At 45.0% G+C, this 15,576-nt stretch overlaps 1 protein-coding gene across 2 annotated transcripts in view; it reads right to left on the bottom strand.

Moving 5' to 3' along the window:
• Positions 1–15,576, bottom strand: part of whrna (whirlin a) — a 242,549-nt gene that overhangs the window by 117,511 nt on the left and 109,462 nt on the right. For both annotated transcript variants that reach the window (XM_080212128.1, XM_080212129.1), the window contains exon 5: positions 11,373–11,581. In XM_080212128.1, the coding sequence (XP_080068254.1) occupies positions 11,373–11,581 (209 nt within the window). The remainder of the gene's footprint in view (positions 1–11,372; positions 11,582–15,576) is intronic.

Genomic DNA, 15,576 nt, shown 5'->3' with positions numbered 1-15,576 from the left:
ACACAAGCTTAAAGCTGGAACGCTTCACAATGGTTTGATACGCAAAAGATTAAGTAATCTCAAAGAAGCATTCTGGAGATCATAAACAAGCATAACTGCCATAACGGGGAACTCGTATATATTTAAAAAATGTGAAAATTAAGGTTTCAGACAATATTGTAAATTCCAAGAACAATAACACCAGTATCAAGTTTAAATCAGAGCCATGAATGCTCATTAAGTTTGTTCTAATCAATATGCTACATACAAATTATATTATAAGAATATGTTGTCCAGGATTTTCCGGTTTTACATATGAATAAATATTAAAATAATCTATTTGTTTATTTTTGCAGCTGCAGTGTGCATGGCAGCCAGAATTGGATAGGGGTCTCTTGAGAAGTATGGGGGATTGAAAATGGTGAGGGAGGTTGAGGGACTGGAATGTCCATCGCCTTTCTCTTCTCAACCGGGGAAAAAGCCGAGGGCAGCCTCCTTCTGTGGTTGCTTAAGGACATCATTTGGTACCAATTAATGATCATTTAAGGGCCTTTTCCCACCGCCCTTGCATTTTGCCAACAGTGGTGGCTGCTCTGCTGGATGAGGTGCCTGCCCAGTAAAACATGGCCGCCTCCTTGCTGGCTCAGTGCGGGATCCTCATGATTGGGTACTCTGTAGACTATGGAGGGAGAAACTGGTGCAAGAGGTATCCCCACCGAAACACCCACCCTGCCCTCATCAACAACCTCTCCCCTCTTCCTCACCAGAACCTGCTGATTGACCCTACTTGCCTTCCTCTGAGGGTATTGTCCATGCTGTTGCTCCTGGCTGGGTGCAGTCCCAGCACTAGCCATCAATTCCAGAGGCGCTGTTGGGTCTGACCAGCTACTGTCCTTCTGATTAGCCAACAAAACTTGGAGGCAGCATCGAACCCCTACAGTCCTGAAGAGGCCATTTGGCCCGTTAAGTCTGCACCTATTCTCTGACAGAGTATCTTATCCAGACTCTCTCCCCAGTCCTATTCCTCACAACTCCACACATTTACCATGGCTAATCCATCAAATTTACACATCTTGGAACACTAAGGGGCACTTTATCATGGCCGATCCATCTAACTCGCACATCTTTGGACTGTGGGAGCAAGCTAGAATACCTGGAGGAAATCCACGCAGACACGGGGAGAACGTGCAGACTCCATACAGTCAGTCACCCAAGACCGAAATCAAACCCAGGTCTCTGGAGCAGGGCCAACCACTGTGCTGCCCCACCACATCCCAACTGTTGAACTCCTGAGACATCTCATTCCCAAAATATCTGGCTGAGCCTCCAGAATTGGCCAAAGCAGGGTTGCCTCAGGCTTTCTTCTTGCCTTTGGAGCCATTATCACCTTGAGAAAATTCAAGCTAGGGAGTGGAGGTTAAACATTGTCTTCAGATAAACTGAGATGCTGAGGCAGCAAATACAAGGAAAGGGAGTGATAGAGCCTGTGTGTGCTTAGCCCTGTTTGATTCAGTCTATGCAAAGACTTCAATTTAAGATATTTCTGCCTATGCAATTACATTTAAATGCCAGACTGTAGGGGTGAACTAACACTGCTAACTTGACTACATTTTAAAACTCAGAAAGCTAAAGGTTAGCTGAAAATTGACTGCATTCCTGAAGGGTACATAATTCAGGCAACAACAGCAGCTGCAAGACTTGTTTTTTTTGTAGATAGAGACAGCATGTGAAGGGCACTTACAATAACAAGGGAAGGGTTGAGATATATTGTGGATTTTAATGTGTGTTCAATGGATCAGTACAGGAAATGGCTGATTTAGAATCTACCCTCCAAGTAAGCTTTGCTTTTTCTTCTTGCTTCTGTCAAGATCTAATTTGCTTCAAGTTCTGTTCAATAAAAGAAATTCATTTTAAAACCCCGTATCTGTGCTGTCGCCTTGTCTGCTCAAACAAATGAATGGACTCAACGGGGAGTTACAGTTAAATAGCACATTTCATGACATAGGGTATCTCAAGATATTCCACAGATGATGGAACTCTTTTGAAGCATAGTCACTGTTGTAATGTAGGAAAATCAGTAGCCAATTTGAGTTCAGCAAGCTCCCACAAGCAGCAATGTTAAATGATCCAGTAAGCTGTTTTCTTGTGCTGTTGGTTCAGGAATATATACTGGCCAGGATAACAGGACTGTAACGGCTGAAGCCACATTGGAAAGGAACACGGGGGGTGATTTTCAGTCTGCACTCTCCATTTGCGGGAATGGTGACGAGTGCTCAAAACCTGGAGCGTGCCATTCGCGCCTGCGAGTTTCTGATTCCCAATGTTACTGGCTCCTCACCGGTGGAGTGGTATGAAACACACCACAGGACTGCAGAAAGCTCATTTTAATATATCAGCATGACATTAGTGAGTATCCTCTCTCCACCACCCCTCCTCACCACTTACAACAGGTTCACCCAGGCATGAACCTGTCATGGGAGAAACATATGGCCAGGCAGTGTCCTTGCAATGCCACCCCTGGCACTACCCCTTGGCACAGGTTGGTACTGCCAGGTTGGCACCATGCCTGTCTGGCAGTGTCAACCTGTGCCAAAGTGCAGCCCTGGTGGAAGCAGAATGGGGAATTAATTTAGGCATGGTAATAGCTGGGAATGGACATAGGAGGGGTTGGGGGGGGGGTGGCGTTGGTGGTGAGTGCCGATTCAGACTGGGGGAGGAGGAGAGGGAGGGGGGAAGGTGTGTGAGAAGGAGCTAATGATCGGAGGGGAGGGGTAGAGAAGTATTGGGTTTGATCGGGTGTGGGGAGGGGGACCCCTGTGGGGAAGATTTACTCAGGTTCTGATCAGGGTGCCCTGATCTGAGGGACAGGGTTTCCCCAACACTTAAGGCCCCGCCCTCCTGTATGACAGTGTGAAACACGACCCCCTGATTTTTCCTGGCAGCATGTCGTAAAATCTGGGGAGAAAATAGGCCACTTTCTCTGGAGAGAAAAACACCACCTTTTCTGCTGGAAACAACACTCTGCTGTTTTTTTTGGCAAGATTTTGTCCATAGCTTATTACAAAATGCAACATAAAATCGCTACCGTGTAGAACACACACTAATCCCTATCATTCTTTTAGGCAAAACACTTAAACAAACTATGGGACAAAGTAAAAGGGGAGCCCCTTAAAGGTGGCGGGGGGAGGTGGTGATGGAGAGGGACTGCTCCAAAAAAATAACAAAATGTAAAGGAAACTTAAAGCATCAAACTAAAATGTGATTAGAAGTGTGGGGCTACTGTTCAGCAGGCCCAGTCCTGAGCCTTCCTTGTAAAAGGCTCAGGTAATGTTTTCCAGCTGGGTGGGTCACTGCCTGTTACCAGGGGAACTCAGACTTAACAAGCTCCACAGAAAGATCCATCAGTGATTGCCCATGGACCTCATGGGTGTTATCACAAGGGCTTCTTCAAATGTGTGTTCAGGGGACATGGGCATCGCTGGCAGGGTCAGCATTTATTGCCCATCACAAATTACCTTTGAACTGAGGGGTTTGCTGGGTCATGTCAGAGGGCAGTTAAGAGTCAACCAGACTGTTATAGTTCTGGAGTCACATGTAGGTCGGACCAGGTAAGGACAGCAAATTTCCTTCCCTAAAGGCCAATAGGGAATCAAATGGGTTTTTACAACAATTAACATTGGTTTCTTGGTCATCAGTAGACTTTTAATTCCATATGTTTTATTGAGTTATTAAATATCAAGAGTTTTTTTATGTCTGTAATCCCGCCCAACTTGATCATTGTTAATTCTTGTATCCAAATTTAGAATGGAGAATACTTGTGTAAACTTGTGATAATACCCGCAGGAGAGAAAATTCTAATCACATTGATAATAATTTACTGTGCTCTGCACAGGAATTAAGCTTATTGATCAGAAAGTTGCACAACAGAAAAAAGACCATCAAATAACTGGAATCTCTCATAGGGGCATATGACAAGTCTAACCATATCTAAGAGAGCCAGTATGAATGTGTGAAGAGTGGGTCATATCTGACTAATCTGGTTGAATGATTTGGAATCAGATCTAAGCTCTGCAGCGCTGCCATATCCAGTCAGGAATGGTGGTGAGTGATTAAGCAACTCACTGGAAGAGGAGTCTCCACACCCTCCATGGAGGAGCCCAGCATATCAGTGCAAAAAACAAGGCTGAAGCATTCGCAACAATCTTCAGCCAGAAGTACAGAGTGAATGACCCATCTCAGACTCCTCCAGAGGTCCACAGCATCACAGATGTCAGGGTTCAGTCAATTCGATTCACTCCCTATTGTATCAAGAAATGGCTGAAGGCACTGGATACTACAAAGGCTATGGGCCCTGATAATATTCCGGCAATAGCACCAAAGACTTATACTCCAGAACATTCTGTGCCCCTAGTCAAGCCTTCACACTACAGCCTAAACATTGGCATCTACCTGGCAGTGTGAAAAATTGTCCAGGTGTATCCTGTACATTAGTAACAGAACAAATCCAACTCAACAAATTACCACCCTATCAGTCTACTCTTGGACACCAGTAAAGTGATGGAATGCATCATCAACAGTGCTATCAAGCGGCACTTACTCAGTAAAAACCTGCTCATGAACACTCAGTTTGGGTTTCGCCAGGGTCACCCAGCTCCTGACCTCATTACACCCGTGGTTCAAACATAGAAAATAGAGCTGATCATCAGGTGACATGAGGGTGACTGCCCTTGACATCAAGACAGCATTTAGCTGAGTGTGGCATCAAGGAGCCCTCGCAAAACTGGAATCAATGGGAATTGGGGGGGCGAGGGAATCGGGGGGGGCGAGGGAACCTTCCACTGGTTGTCATATCTGGCACAAAGGAAGAAGATTGTGGCTGTTGGAGATCAATCATCTCAGCTGCAGAACATCACAACAGGATTTCTTTAGGGAATGTCATAAGTCCAACCATCTTCAGCTGCGTCATCAATGACCTTTCATAATAATGTCAGAAGTGGGGATGTTCAATGGTGAGTGCATAATGTTCAGCACCACATGTGACCTCTCAGGTATTGAAGCAGTCCAAGTCCAAATGCAGCAAGGCCTGGACAGTGTCTAGGCGTGAACTGACAAGTAGCAAGTAACATTCACGCCACACAAGTACCAGGCACTGACCATCTCCAACAAGAGAGGATTACAGCAAAGGCATTAGCATTTCTGAATCCCCCACTATCAACATCCTGGGCATTACCATTAACCAGAAACTGAACTGGATTAGCCATTTAAATACTGTGGCTACCAGAACAGGTCAAACAGTAGGAAAGCTTTGGTGAGCAACTCCCTGACTCCCCAAAGCCTGTCCACCATTTACAAGGCAAAAGTCAAGAGTGTGACAGAATACTCACCACTTGGCTGGACAAGTACAATTTTAACAATACTCAAGAAGCTCAACATCATGCGGACAAAGCAGTCTGCTTTATTGCTACCCTTCCACAAACATTCAATCCCTCCACCTCCAACAAATAGTGGCAGCTGTGTGTGCGACGTACAAGATGCGCTGAAGGAACTCACCAAGTTTCCTGAGGGAGCACCTTTTAAACCCACAACAACTACCATCTAGAAGGACAAGAGCAGATATCTGGGAACACTACCAGCTGCAGGCTCCCTTCCAAGCCACTCGCCATCCTGACTTGGAAATATATCAGCGTCCCTTCACTGTCGCTGGGTTAAAATCCTCGAACTCCTTTCCTTACAGCATTGTGTATTTACGCTTCAAGGACTGCATCGACTCAAGAAGATAGCTCAACGTCACCTTCCCAAGATAAACTAGGGATGGGTAATAAATGCTGGTCTAGCCAGCTAGCCACATCAGTAAATGAATTTTGAAAAGATGTGGTTTTGTGGTCTCATTAAATCTCATTGATGTCTGACGCAAAGTACTTGCGATTTGACACTGCATTATTTCGCTGTTTCACAAATAAAGCATGAATGAATGAATTACTACAGTGCAAATCAATTCATCCCTTCATCACAAGTAGCAACAACAATGGATCATGATGTACATGATCTCAGCCATGTAGATGAAATTGATGAAGGATTGAAAGGTTTGTAAAACAGGTGTATGCAATAATGTGACTGGTGATGACATTACAACCCTGTTCATACCTTCATTGATATTTTAGCAGTTGAAACAAAAGAATATTGAAGGAATACAAGTTATCTTCAAATATAGCCTTAACCTCAACTCTACCAGAGTAACGTTGGTGCTATGGTTAATCCAACAAGGTACTTGTGCATACCCCTCAGTATTCCAATGTGTTCGCTCCTTAAATCCATCTTAGCACCCAGCTATCTTTTGAAGGAGAGAAATGCTATAGTTAGCACAACATTACTGAAATTTATACCTATTCCACTAATAATGTGAATCAAATTTTTGGAAATCAGTCTAAATAATGTCAGGGCAGCACAGTGACATCATGGTTAGCACTGCTAACTCACAGCGCCAGAGACCCAGGTTCAGATGACCGTCCGTGTGGAGTTAGCGCGCTCTCCCAGTATCTGCATGGGTTTCCTCTGGGTGCTCCAGTTTCCTCAAGCAGTCCAAAGATATGCAGGTCAGTTCAACCTTGCTAATGCGCCCCTTAGTGTCTCAAGATGTGTAGGGAGATTAGCAGAGGGGTTAAGAGGAGAGCGCCTGGGTGAGATGCTCTTTCAGAGATTCGGTGCAGATTCGATGGGCCAAGTGGCCTCCTTCTGCACTGTTCTATTTTATTCTTTTCTATGATGTGAACACTTTATAAGCTGCAACAGTTGCTTAGAGAACTGAGCCCAAATTGGGAGGTCTGGAAATAATCGTAACGAGGTTGCAGCTGGATGGCACAGTGATTAGCACTGCTGCCTCACTGTGCCAGAGACCCAGTTTCAATTCCTGGCTTGGGTCACTGTCTGTGCAGAGTGTGCACATTCTCCCCGTGATCTGCTTGCGTTTCCTCCAGGTGCTCTGGTTTCCTTTCATGGTCCGAAAGACGTGGTGGTTAGGTGCATTGACCATGCTAAATTCTCCCTCAGTGTACCCGAACAGGTGCCAGAGTGTGGCGACTAAAGGATTCTCACAGTAACTTCATTGCAGTGTTAATGTAAGCCTACCCGTGACACTAAGAAAACTTCAAAAGAACAATTAAAATTCATATTTATACAGAACCACCCTATGAAAAAAATTAACAGATCGTTCCTGCAAACACTTGAAAGAAAATGGCCAAAATTTAGTGGCTTTGACCACACTGCTCCCATAATACAAAGACATCAAACATGTAGTGCAACAGCAATAAACATAGGGATCTCAAGTTTCTTGACAATCAGAGACTATCACGTTCCTAATAACAGCCAGGGCAGTCATTCTGTGCACAACAGCTACTTAATTAAACAATAAACTTAGAAATCCCCAAGTTTATGAGGCATTAAATGGCTCCCACATGCAGAATAAATAAGCAACAGTCAAATCACAAGACACATATACTGCGGAATACAAAGGACTATTTGGTTTATTGTCGCTGCTTCTAACATTGGAGGTTTTAATGAAGAAAACTGTTCACAAGGAAGAAAATGAAGGCAGATATGAAACGTTACTGAGAGGATGAAAGAGAAAAGGACTATTCAAAGATCTGCTGCTCAATTGGGTATCTCTTGACCTTAGGGTTCTGAAGATATGGTGACACAGCGGTTGGCACTGCTGCCTCACAGCACCAGGGACCTGGGTTCAATTCCTGGCTTGAGTCACTCTCTATGCAGATTCTACACGTTCTCCCCATGTCTTGTGGGCTCCCTCCGGGTGCTGCGATTTCCTCCTACAGTCCGAAAGCCGCACTGGTTAGGTGCGTTGGCCATGCTAAATTCTCCTTCAGTGTAACCTGAACAGATGCCAGAGTGTGGCAACTAGGGGATTTACACAGTAATTTCATTGCAGTGATAATGTAAGCCTACTTGTGACTAATAAACTTTACCTTTATGATAAGATATGATTTTTCTAACCACTTTCAAATAGATAAAGTTGTCAGGATGACTAAGTGGTCTGAAGCACCAGATTCAAGGAATGCGATTCCTTGCCTTGTGTAAGCCTGATGAATTCTGGTCCCTTTCTAGGGGTGTGGGTTCAAATCCCACTCCTGACATTTCCCTTTCCCTGTGTCTGTGTGGGTTTCCTCAGGGTGCTCCAGTTTCCTCCCACAATCTAAAGATGTGTGGGATGGGTGGATTGACCATGCTAAATTGACCCTTAGTGTCAGGGGGTTAGGAGGGTAAATACTTGGGGTTACAGGGATAGGGCCTGGTTGGGATTGTTGTCAGTGCAGGCTCAATTGGCTGAATGGCCTCTTTCTGCACTGAAGGGATCCTATGAAAGAACTGATTCAATTCGCTTTTCAACATTTCAATCAAAGTGGTTTGACAACATCAACTAGACAATTTGAAACAAGGAGTATTTACACACTTGTCTGATTCCCCTCCTCTGGAGAATTATCTTTTATACTATTCTTGCTGATTATCTTATAAGCTCAGGAAATGTTCAACCTTAAACTTTAAACTCCAAGCTTTCCTATTCCCATCTCATTACCAAATGGTTTAAAACTTGAAATCATCCTCGCTGCTTTTCGCTGAACAGTTTTTGCAGCCTCAGCATCTTTTCTTATCAATGTAACTGTGATCCTGACATCCCAGAGGTGTTTGCTAGTTTCCCACTCACATTCCTGCTGGAGACACCTTGATTTGACAGGGAATTGCATCATGTACCCATTATACTGGGCTGGATTTTATTTGTCCCCAGTGGGTGTATTTTTGGCAGAGTGGGCAGGGGAGGGGGAGATGCTGGATACATGTAAAATATGATGGCTTTCCAGTCCACCATTGACTTAGTGAGAGTGAAGGGTGGCACAGTGGTTAGTATTGCTGTCTCACAGCTCCAGTGACCTAGGTTCAATTGCGACCTTGGGTGATTGTCTGTGCGGAGTTTGCGCAATCTCCCCGTGTCTGAATGGGTTTCCTCCAGGTTTCCTCCCACAGTCCAAAGATGTGCAGGTTATGTGGGGTGGCCAAGCTAAACCGGCTGAAGCATCGATTTTGCGCAGGGTTACGGGGATATGGCCTGGGTAAGACCCTCTCTCAGAGGTGCAGGCCTGATGGGCCAAATGTCCTCCTTCTGCAGTGTAGGGATTCCATGGTACACCTTCCCACCCATCCCTGATACATTAGGTACACGGGTACAGAAATTGGTCAGCATACCCACACACATTCAAATGAATAATGAAAGGTCAATTTGACTTGTTGATGAGGATAATACACAGCCAGCGCCACAACACAGTTGGCGTGGCCAGGGCAGCAGGAGTAGTTAGGCTGGTGGGAATGGGCAGGCTGATTTTGTGGCCTAGATGAAAAGCAATGGGAAGGGAAGGGAGGGAGAACCACATTTGGAAGGTGCCTTGTACGAATTATGGACACGATCCCCAACAAGTCCCATACTCCGCCCTTCCTCCCTCACCACCTACGCTCCAAAAATCTAGCGGAAGTCCCGGTCTGCCTTGTTTACCCAACCCTGGGAGCATGATGACTGCAGGGCAGGCTTCATTTCAGCACGTGGACTGCCGACTGACTTCCCTTCGGGGAACGACGAGCAAGCAATCCGGTCTCCCACACCCCCCACTGTAAATAAAATGCAACCCATTTATTTATTTAAACATTCATAACCTCGTTTAGCGGGTCAGCTGTGACATGTTGTCAAAGTAAATTAGACAGCGTTTTACTCTGCATTTGTTGCATATTTGATATTCACATTGGGTACTGTCGCTGAAATGAGAAAGTGTTCCATTTCTGGTATCAGTATCCCTCACATTAATGCAACAGTAATGCTGTCTACTTAAGGACTGCGATAGCATTACAATCACCAGCTGAAGCATCGATCCATCGTGCAATCAGTTTGTTTGACCAAAATAGCTTTCTGCGCTCTATCAACTTTTATCTTCTATTGTTTTAGCTTCCTCTAAACCGGTTCAGTGAGCACATTTTGTGTTTGACGCCTTTGCAGTTCTCTCAGTTCCAATCATGTTGAGATAACGGATCGCAGCATCACATTTCCCTGTACACTTTGTACCTGCTCCTGCCCTCACCATTACTGTCCCCACATCTGCAATTTTTCTCTCACTCTCGCACTATGTGCAAATTATTTTGGCTGCATGTCAAACACCTTCTTCACATCCTTTCAACAAGCTACACTCTTAATACACTCCTATGAGGCTGGCGGCACGGTGGCACAGTGGTTAGCGCTGCTGCCTCACAGTGCCCGGGGCCAGGGTTCGATTCCCAACTTGGGTCACTGTCTGTGCGGAGTTTGCACACTCTCCTCGTTTCTGTGCTGGTTTCCTTTGGGTGCTCTGGTTTCCTCACACAGTTGGAAAGGCATGATGGTTAGGTGCATTGGCCACACTAAATTCTCCCTCAGTGTACCTGAACAGGCACCAGAGTGTGGCAACTAGGGGATTTTCACAGTAGTTTCATTGTAATGTTAATGTCAGCCTATTTGTGACACTAAAAAATAAACTAAATCTGAACTAAACTATGTCAACCCAGACAATTCCAGTGTCAAGCTGAAACAAATCACAAAATTGGTTGGGAAAATAAAAGTAGGCGGGGACCAGGTTGAAAATCAGTTGGTCTTTAATAAACAGAAAACGGCCTCACAGGAAGCCACGAAGGAGAGGGATAATGAATACTAAGAACAGTATTGAAAATGGCTGCAACCATTAGAAAAGGGCCCACCAAATATGGACATTATCCCACAAATCATTCTTAGAATCATAGAATCCCTACAGTGCAGAAGGAGGCCATTTGGCCCATCGAGTCTGCACCAACCACAATCCCCCTCAGGCACTATCCCCATAACCCCATGCATTTACCCTAGCTAGTCCCCTTCACACTACGGGCATGGCCAATCCACCTAACCTGCACATTTTTGTGGGAGGAAACCAGAGCACTCAGAGCATGCACCAACAACAATCATCACACTCAGGCCTTATTCCCATGTATTTACCCTGCTCGTCCCACTGACGCTAAGGGGTAATCAATCTAACCCACACATCTTTGGATTGCGGAAGGATACTGGAGCACGCTGAGGAAACCCACACAGACATGGGGAGACTCCACAGTGACAGTCACCCAAGCTGGGAATCAAACCCGGGTCCCTGGTGCTGTGAAGCGCTTACCACTCACCACTCTGCCACTGTGCTGCTCCACCTTTTCCGTCAAAGAAGAAAGTTAGCAAACTGTTCTACAGAATTCCTATTCAGATGCTGAAAGATTTATTTCCCGTGACAAACATCAATCATGTGATGATATTGTTCCAGAGTTGAAGAGGTGAAGCCAGGACTTACCCTGCCAGACCACTGAAGGCAGCTGTCTCATTGAGGTCTGGGCCTGAGATCCATTTAGTCTCGTCCACTATCGTCCGAGCATGAGGCAGTCTCCCGACATCCTTTATTGTCATAATGAGGTGCCGTGAAGACTTGAGGATTTTCACAGCTTCGTCGTGGGGAATATTGAGAAAACTCCTGCCATTCACCTCTATAATCTGGTCTCCAACCTAATGGAGAGAAACCTCACAGTTACTGCAAAACACAGGTATCAGAAAGGGTCTGCAGTTGGAATCGAATACAAAACAGCATTATACACCCATTGGTTCCTCATGGGATTACAATTTGAATTCCGCACCAATAGATTTTTTGGCTGCAATTGTTTGTGGAACATCGAATCACAGAATCCATATAGTGCAGAAGAAGGCCTTTCGGCCCATCGAGCACATACCAACAACAATCACACCCAGGTTCTATTCCCACGTATTTACCCTGCTTGTCCCACTGACCCTAAAGGGCAACTTAGCATGGCCAATAAATCTAACCCGCACATCGTTGGAATGTGGAAAGATACCGGAGCACTCCGAGGAAACCCACGCAGGCATAGGGAGAGCATGCAAACTCCACACAGACAGTGACTAAAGCCAGGAATCGAACCCGGGTCCCTGGCACTGTGAGGCAGCAATGAGCAATGCCACCCCTGCTGCCCTATATTGAACTGAGGATACTAAAATGGTGCTGATATAAGGAATTAGTTCTTTATACAATCTACACCATTGATTGCCAGGACATGGGCCGGGCCCCATGACCCCATTCATGATGGTCCCAGCTGTGTTAACTAAAGAAGCCACCTTATGGATAGCAGGCTTTTTCCCCCACAGGAAGAACATTAACATTCACCCCACAAATGAATAAAGAATAAGCAAAGCACTGATGCCATTCCCAAGGCAGGGAGTAATTTGTTATCCTGTAGTCTACCTCACACCCATTGTATTGGGATCTTACTGTGCCTCTACAGTCGGCAAGGGTTCTCTGATTTGGGACAGCCCCATTGTGAACAGAGGGATTAGGATTGGAGGCAGAAATACATTGGGAGTCAGGCTTTTTAAACCCAACGCTGCGATTCTGCTCCTGCATTTGCTGTGAATGCAACTGGTGGTGAGCGCAAAATCTCACAGTGACATAATGAGGTTCTGGCCCAGAAAGATCAGGAATTACATTTCACTAAATTATAATATAATTAAGGGGCTTTGCCACTGTATGTTTCCCCCATAATAGAAATTCCTCTCTCACTGATGTCTCAGCGCATCAACGAGGTTTATAGCTGCTTTTGAAAAACGTGAACCAGGCAGAGGGAATCTGCACTGTGGAAAAGGCGGCCTGCACTGGTAAGTACAGCACCCAGGGGAATGAGGGATATTCCCAGCTAGTACTGCCTCCTGGCATTACCTCCTGGGCTGCTGTGGCAGGAGGTGAAGCAGGGAGCACTGCCAAGGAGGCCCTTCCAGGGAACATAACCTTCAACCAACAACATGGTGGCATAGTGGTTAGCACTGCCGCCTCGCAGTGCCAGGGACCGAGGTTCGATTCCCGGCTTGGGTCACTGTCTGTCAGGAGTCTGCACGTTCTCCCCGTGGGTTTCCTCTCAGTTCTCCAGTTTCCTCCCAGAGTCCGAAGGACATGCTGGTTTAGGTGCATTGGCCATGCAAAATTCTCTCTGTGTACCAGAACAGGTGTTGGAGCGTGGCGACGAGGGGATTTTCACAGTAACCTCATTGCAGCGTTAATGTAAGCCTAATTGTGACACTAATAAATAAACTTAAACCGAAATGTCACTGAAACAGATTAGCTGGTCATTGATCCCTGCTCTGCACAAATTAGCTGGTGCATTTCATACAGTTCAACAGTGACCCTGCCTCAAAAGGTACTTAATTATCTATAAAGGTGCTTCGGCACATCTTTCTGTCATGCACGGCACTATATAAAGTTCTTTGTTTATTCTGAGTCGACTAGCAAAATTCTGCAATGTTGGGTCTGATTATAGAAACCATTACATCACAGAGGTTAACTACAGCAGCCCTGAATTCACTCTAGCAAGCTTGCAATGTCATTAAAACATAGGAAAATAGTGGGCAGAAAGAATAATCATCCAGTCCACTATGACAGCTCCACACAGACTGAATCCCGAACAGATAAATCGCTCTACATTAGCCACCAGCAGCCACGTAGGGTGAAAATTTCTCATCTGTCCCACATATCATAGTGAGCGAGACAGAAATTTTGGTGGGTCATTCAAAGGTGCGTTGAGCACGGGTGGGAATTTCTGGTCTTCAGACACGCAGCCCTGATCTTCAGAGAGAGACAAATAAAACTATTGATAATTACAAACCCAGTTAGAGGATAACACTGCAAAAATTTCCCCTCCAATCGCTCTCAGGATGATACATTTCCTCTAATGCATTGTGGAAAATTGCACAGGAGTAAACGGATTCTATAAGGTGTTCCAGTGTCACATCCTACAAGGTAAATTTGGTCAAATTTGGGTGGCACTGCTGCCTTACAGCACCAGGGACAGAGAGTCAGTGCAGACTCAATGGCTTGAATGACTGTTGGGATTCTATGAAAGATTCTGAAACCATTCTTGTCATCAAGACCTGGATGTTTATGTTGTGCTGATAAGAGACAAATAACAAATATCAGGCAATGACCATCTCCAACTAGAGGAAACTGGATGATGTCCTCTTGACATTCAATGATATTACTATCACTGAATTCACTGTCAATATCCAGAGGATTATCATCGACTAGAAACTGGACTGGGCCAACCACATAAATAAGGTGCCCAAAAGAGCAAGTCAAAGGCTGGGAACTCTGTGGTGAATAGAGCACCTCCTGTCTAATTAATGCCTGACCATCGTCCTCAAGGTCATGTGGAGTTTGCACTTTATCCCCGTGTCTGTATGGGTTTCTTCCGGGTGCTCTGGTTTTTTTTTAACCACAGTCCAAAGATATGCGGATTGGCCATGCCAAATCAGCCCTTAGTGCCGGGGGACTAGCAGGGTAATTACGTGAGCTTAAGGGAATCGCACTCCGGTGGGATTGTGATTGGTGCAGGTTTGATGGGTCAACTGGCCTCCTTCTGTACTGTAGGGATTCTATGATATCCTTGGTCTTGCATTAGGCGTCATACCACTTGATACACATTGCATAATTGGTCATGAGTAATAAGATTAATATCTTTTATATAACTTACTCAGTTATGTTCCAGGATCACTGATACCTTAAGTGTCCAAAGATATTGGTTAGGTGATTAGCCATGGTCAACGTGTGGGGTTACGGGGATTGAGCGGGGCAAAGGGCATGGGTAAGATGCTCTGTCAGAGTGTCAGTGCAGACCTGATGGGCTGAACAGCCTCCTTCTGTACTCTGTGATTATCATGTAGTTATTTATATCCTACTCTGCTGACCATTAAATCAGCAACCAATTCACGCATCAAGAAATCACTGACACCTTTTCTGCTCATCACAAAACCTTTCATGTACACAGCTATGCCTTTAGCCTCTGATGACATTACATCGGAAATTAAAAGTGGACCACTGTCGGCATAAAATATATAACTGCCTTACAGAAGTGTTCACATTCACTGGTAATTTGTAGCAAATTTTGGTTGTCAGCTCCGTTGTGGCAATCAGATGATATTCAAACACCACGTGGGTGACAGCTGTAAAAGACAGCTATCATTCTTTAGGTACACAAAAGTTAATTCAACTTCATTCAGTTGCCTCTGACTTCTCCATTGTGTGCCTTGCAAAATAATTACGATACAGTCCTTTTCTATCTAGCATTATTTCCTTTCTTTTTGTGTCTACTATAATGTCACATCGCTGGATTCTTGACTCTCATTTACATTTATGCTTTCATCCAAACCTGAATTGCAACAAGTACATTTAAAACAGCTGGTAGGGAAAGGAATATTACAGTGAACCTGGGGTGAGGGAGGAATAGAGGGGAACAGTGTCAGTCAACAATGCCTTTCATGCTTAGGCAGGTTGGCTGTAGCTGATAATGCTTTTTCTAAATGATTCATTTACAGGGTGTGGGTGCTGCTAGCTAGATCCGCATTTATTGCCCATTCTGAGATGCTCTTGAGAAGGTGATCAGCCTTCTTTAACTGCTGCAGTCCATGAGGTACAGGTACACCCACAGTGTCATTACAGGACGTAA

This window comes from Carcharhinus amblyrhynchos, chromosome 25 (genome assembly GCF_965287045.1).
Source record: "Carcharhinus amblyrhynchos chromosome 25, sCarAmb.v2.hapA, whole genome shotgun sequence".
NCBI classification, from domain to species: Eukaryota; Metazoa; Chordata; class Chondrichthyes; order Carcharhiniformes; family Carcharhinidae; genus Carcharhinus; species Carcharhinus amblyrhynchos.
This window is presented reverse-complemented; position numbering and strand designations above follow the sequence as displayed.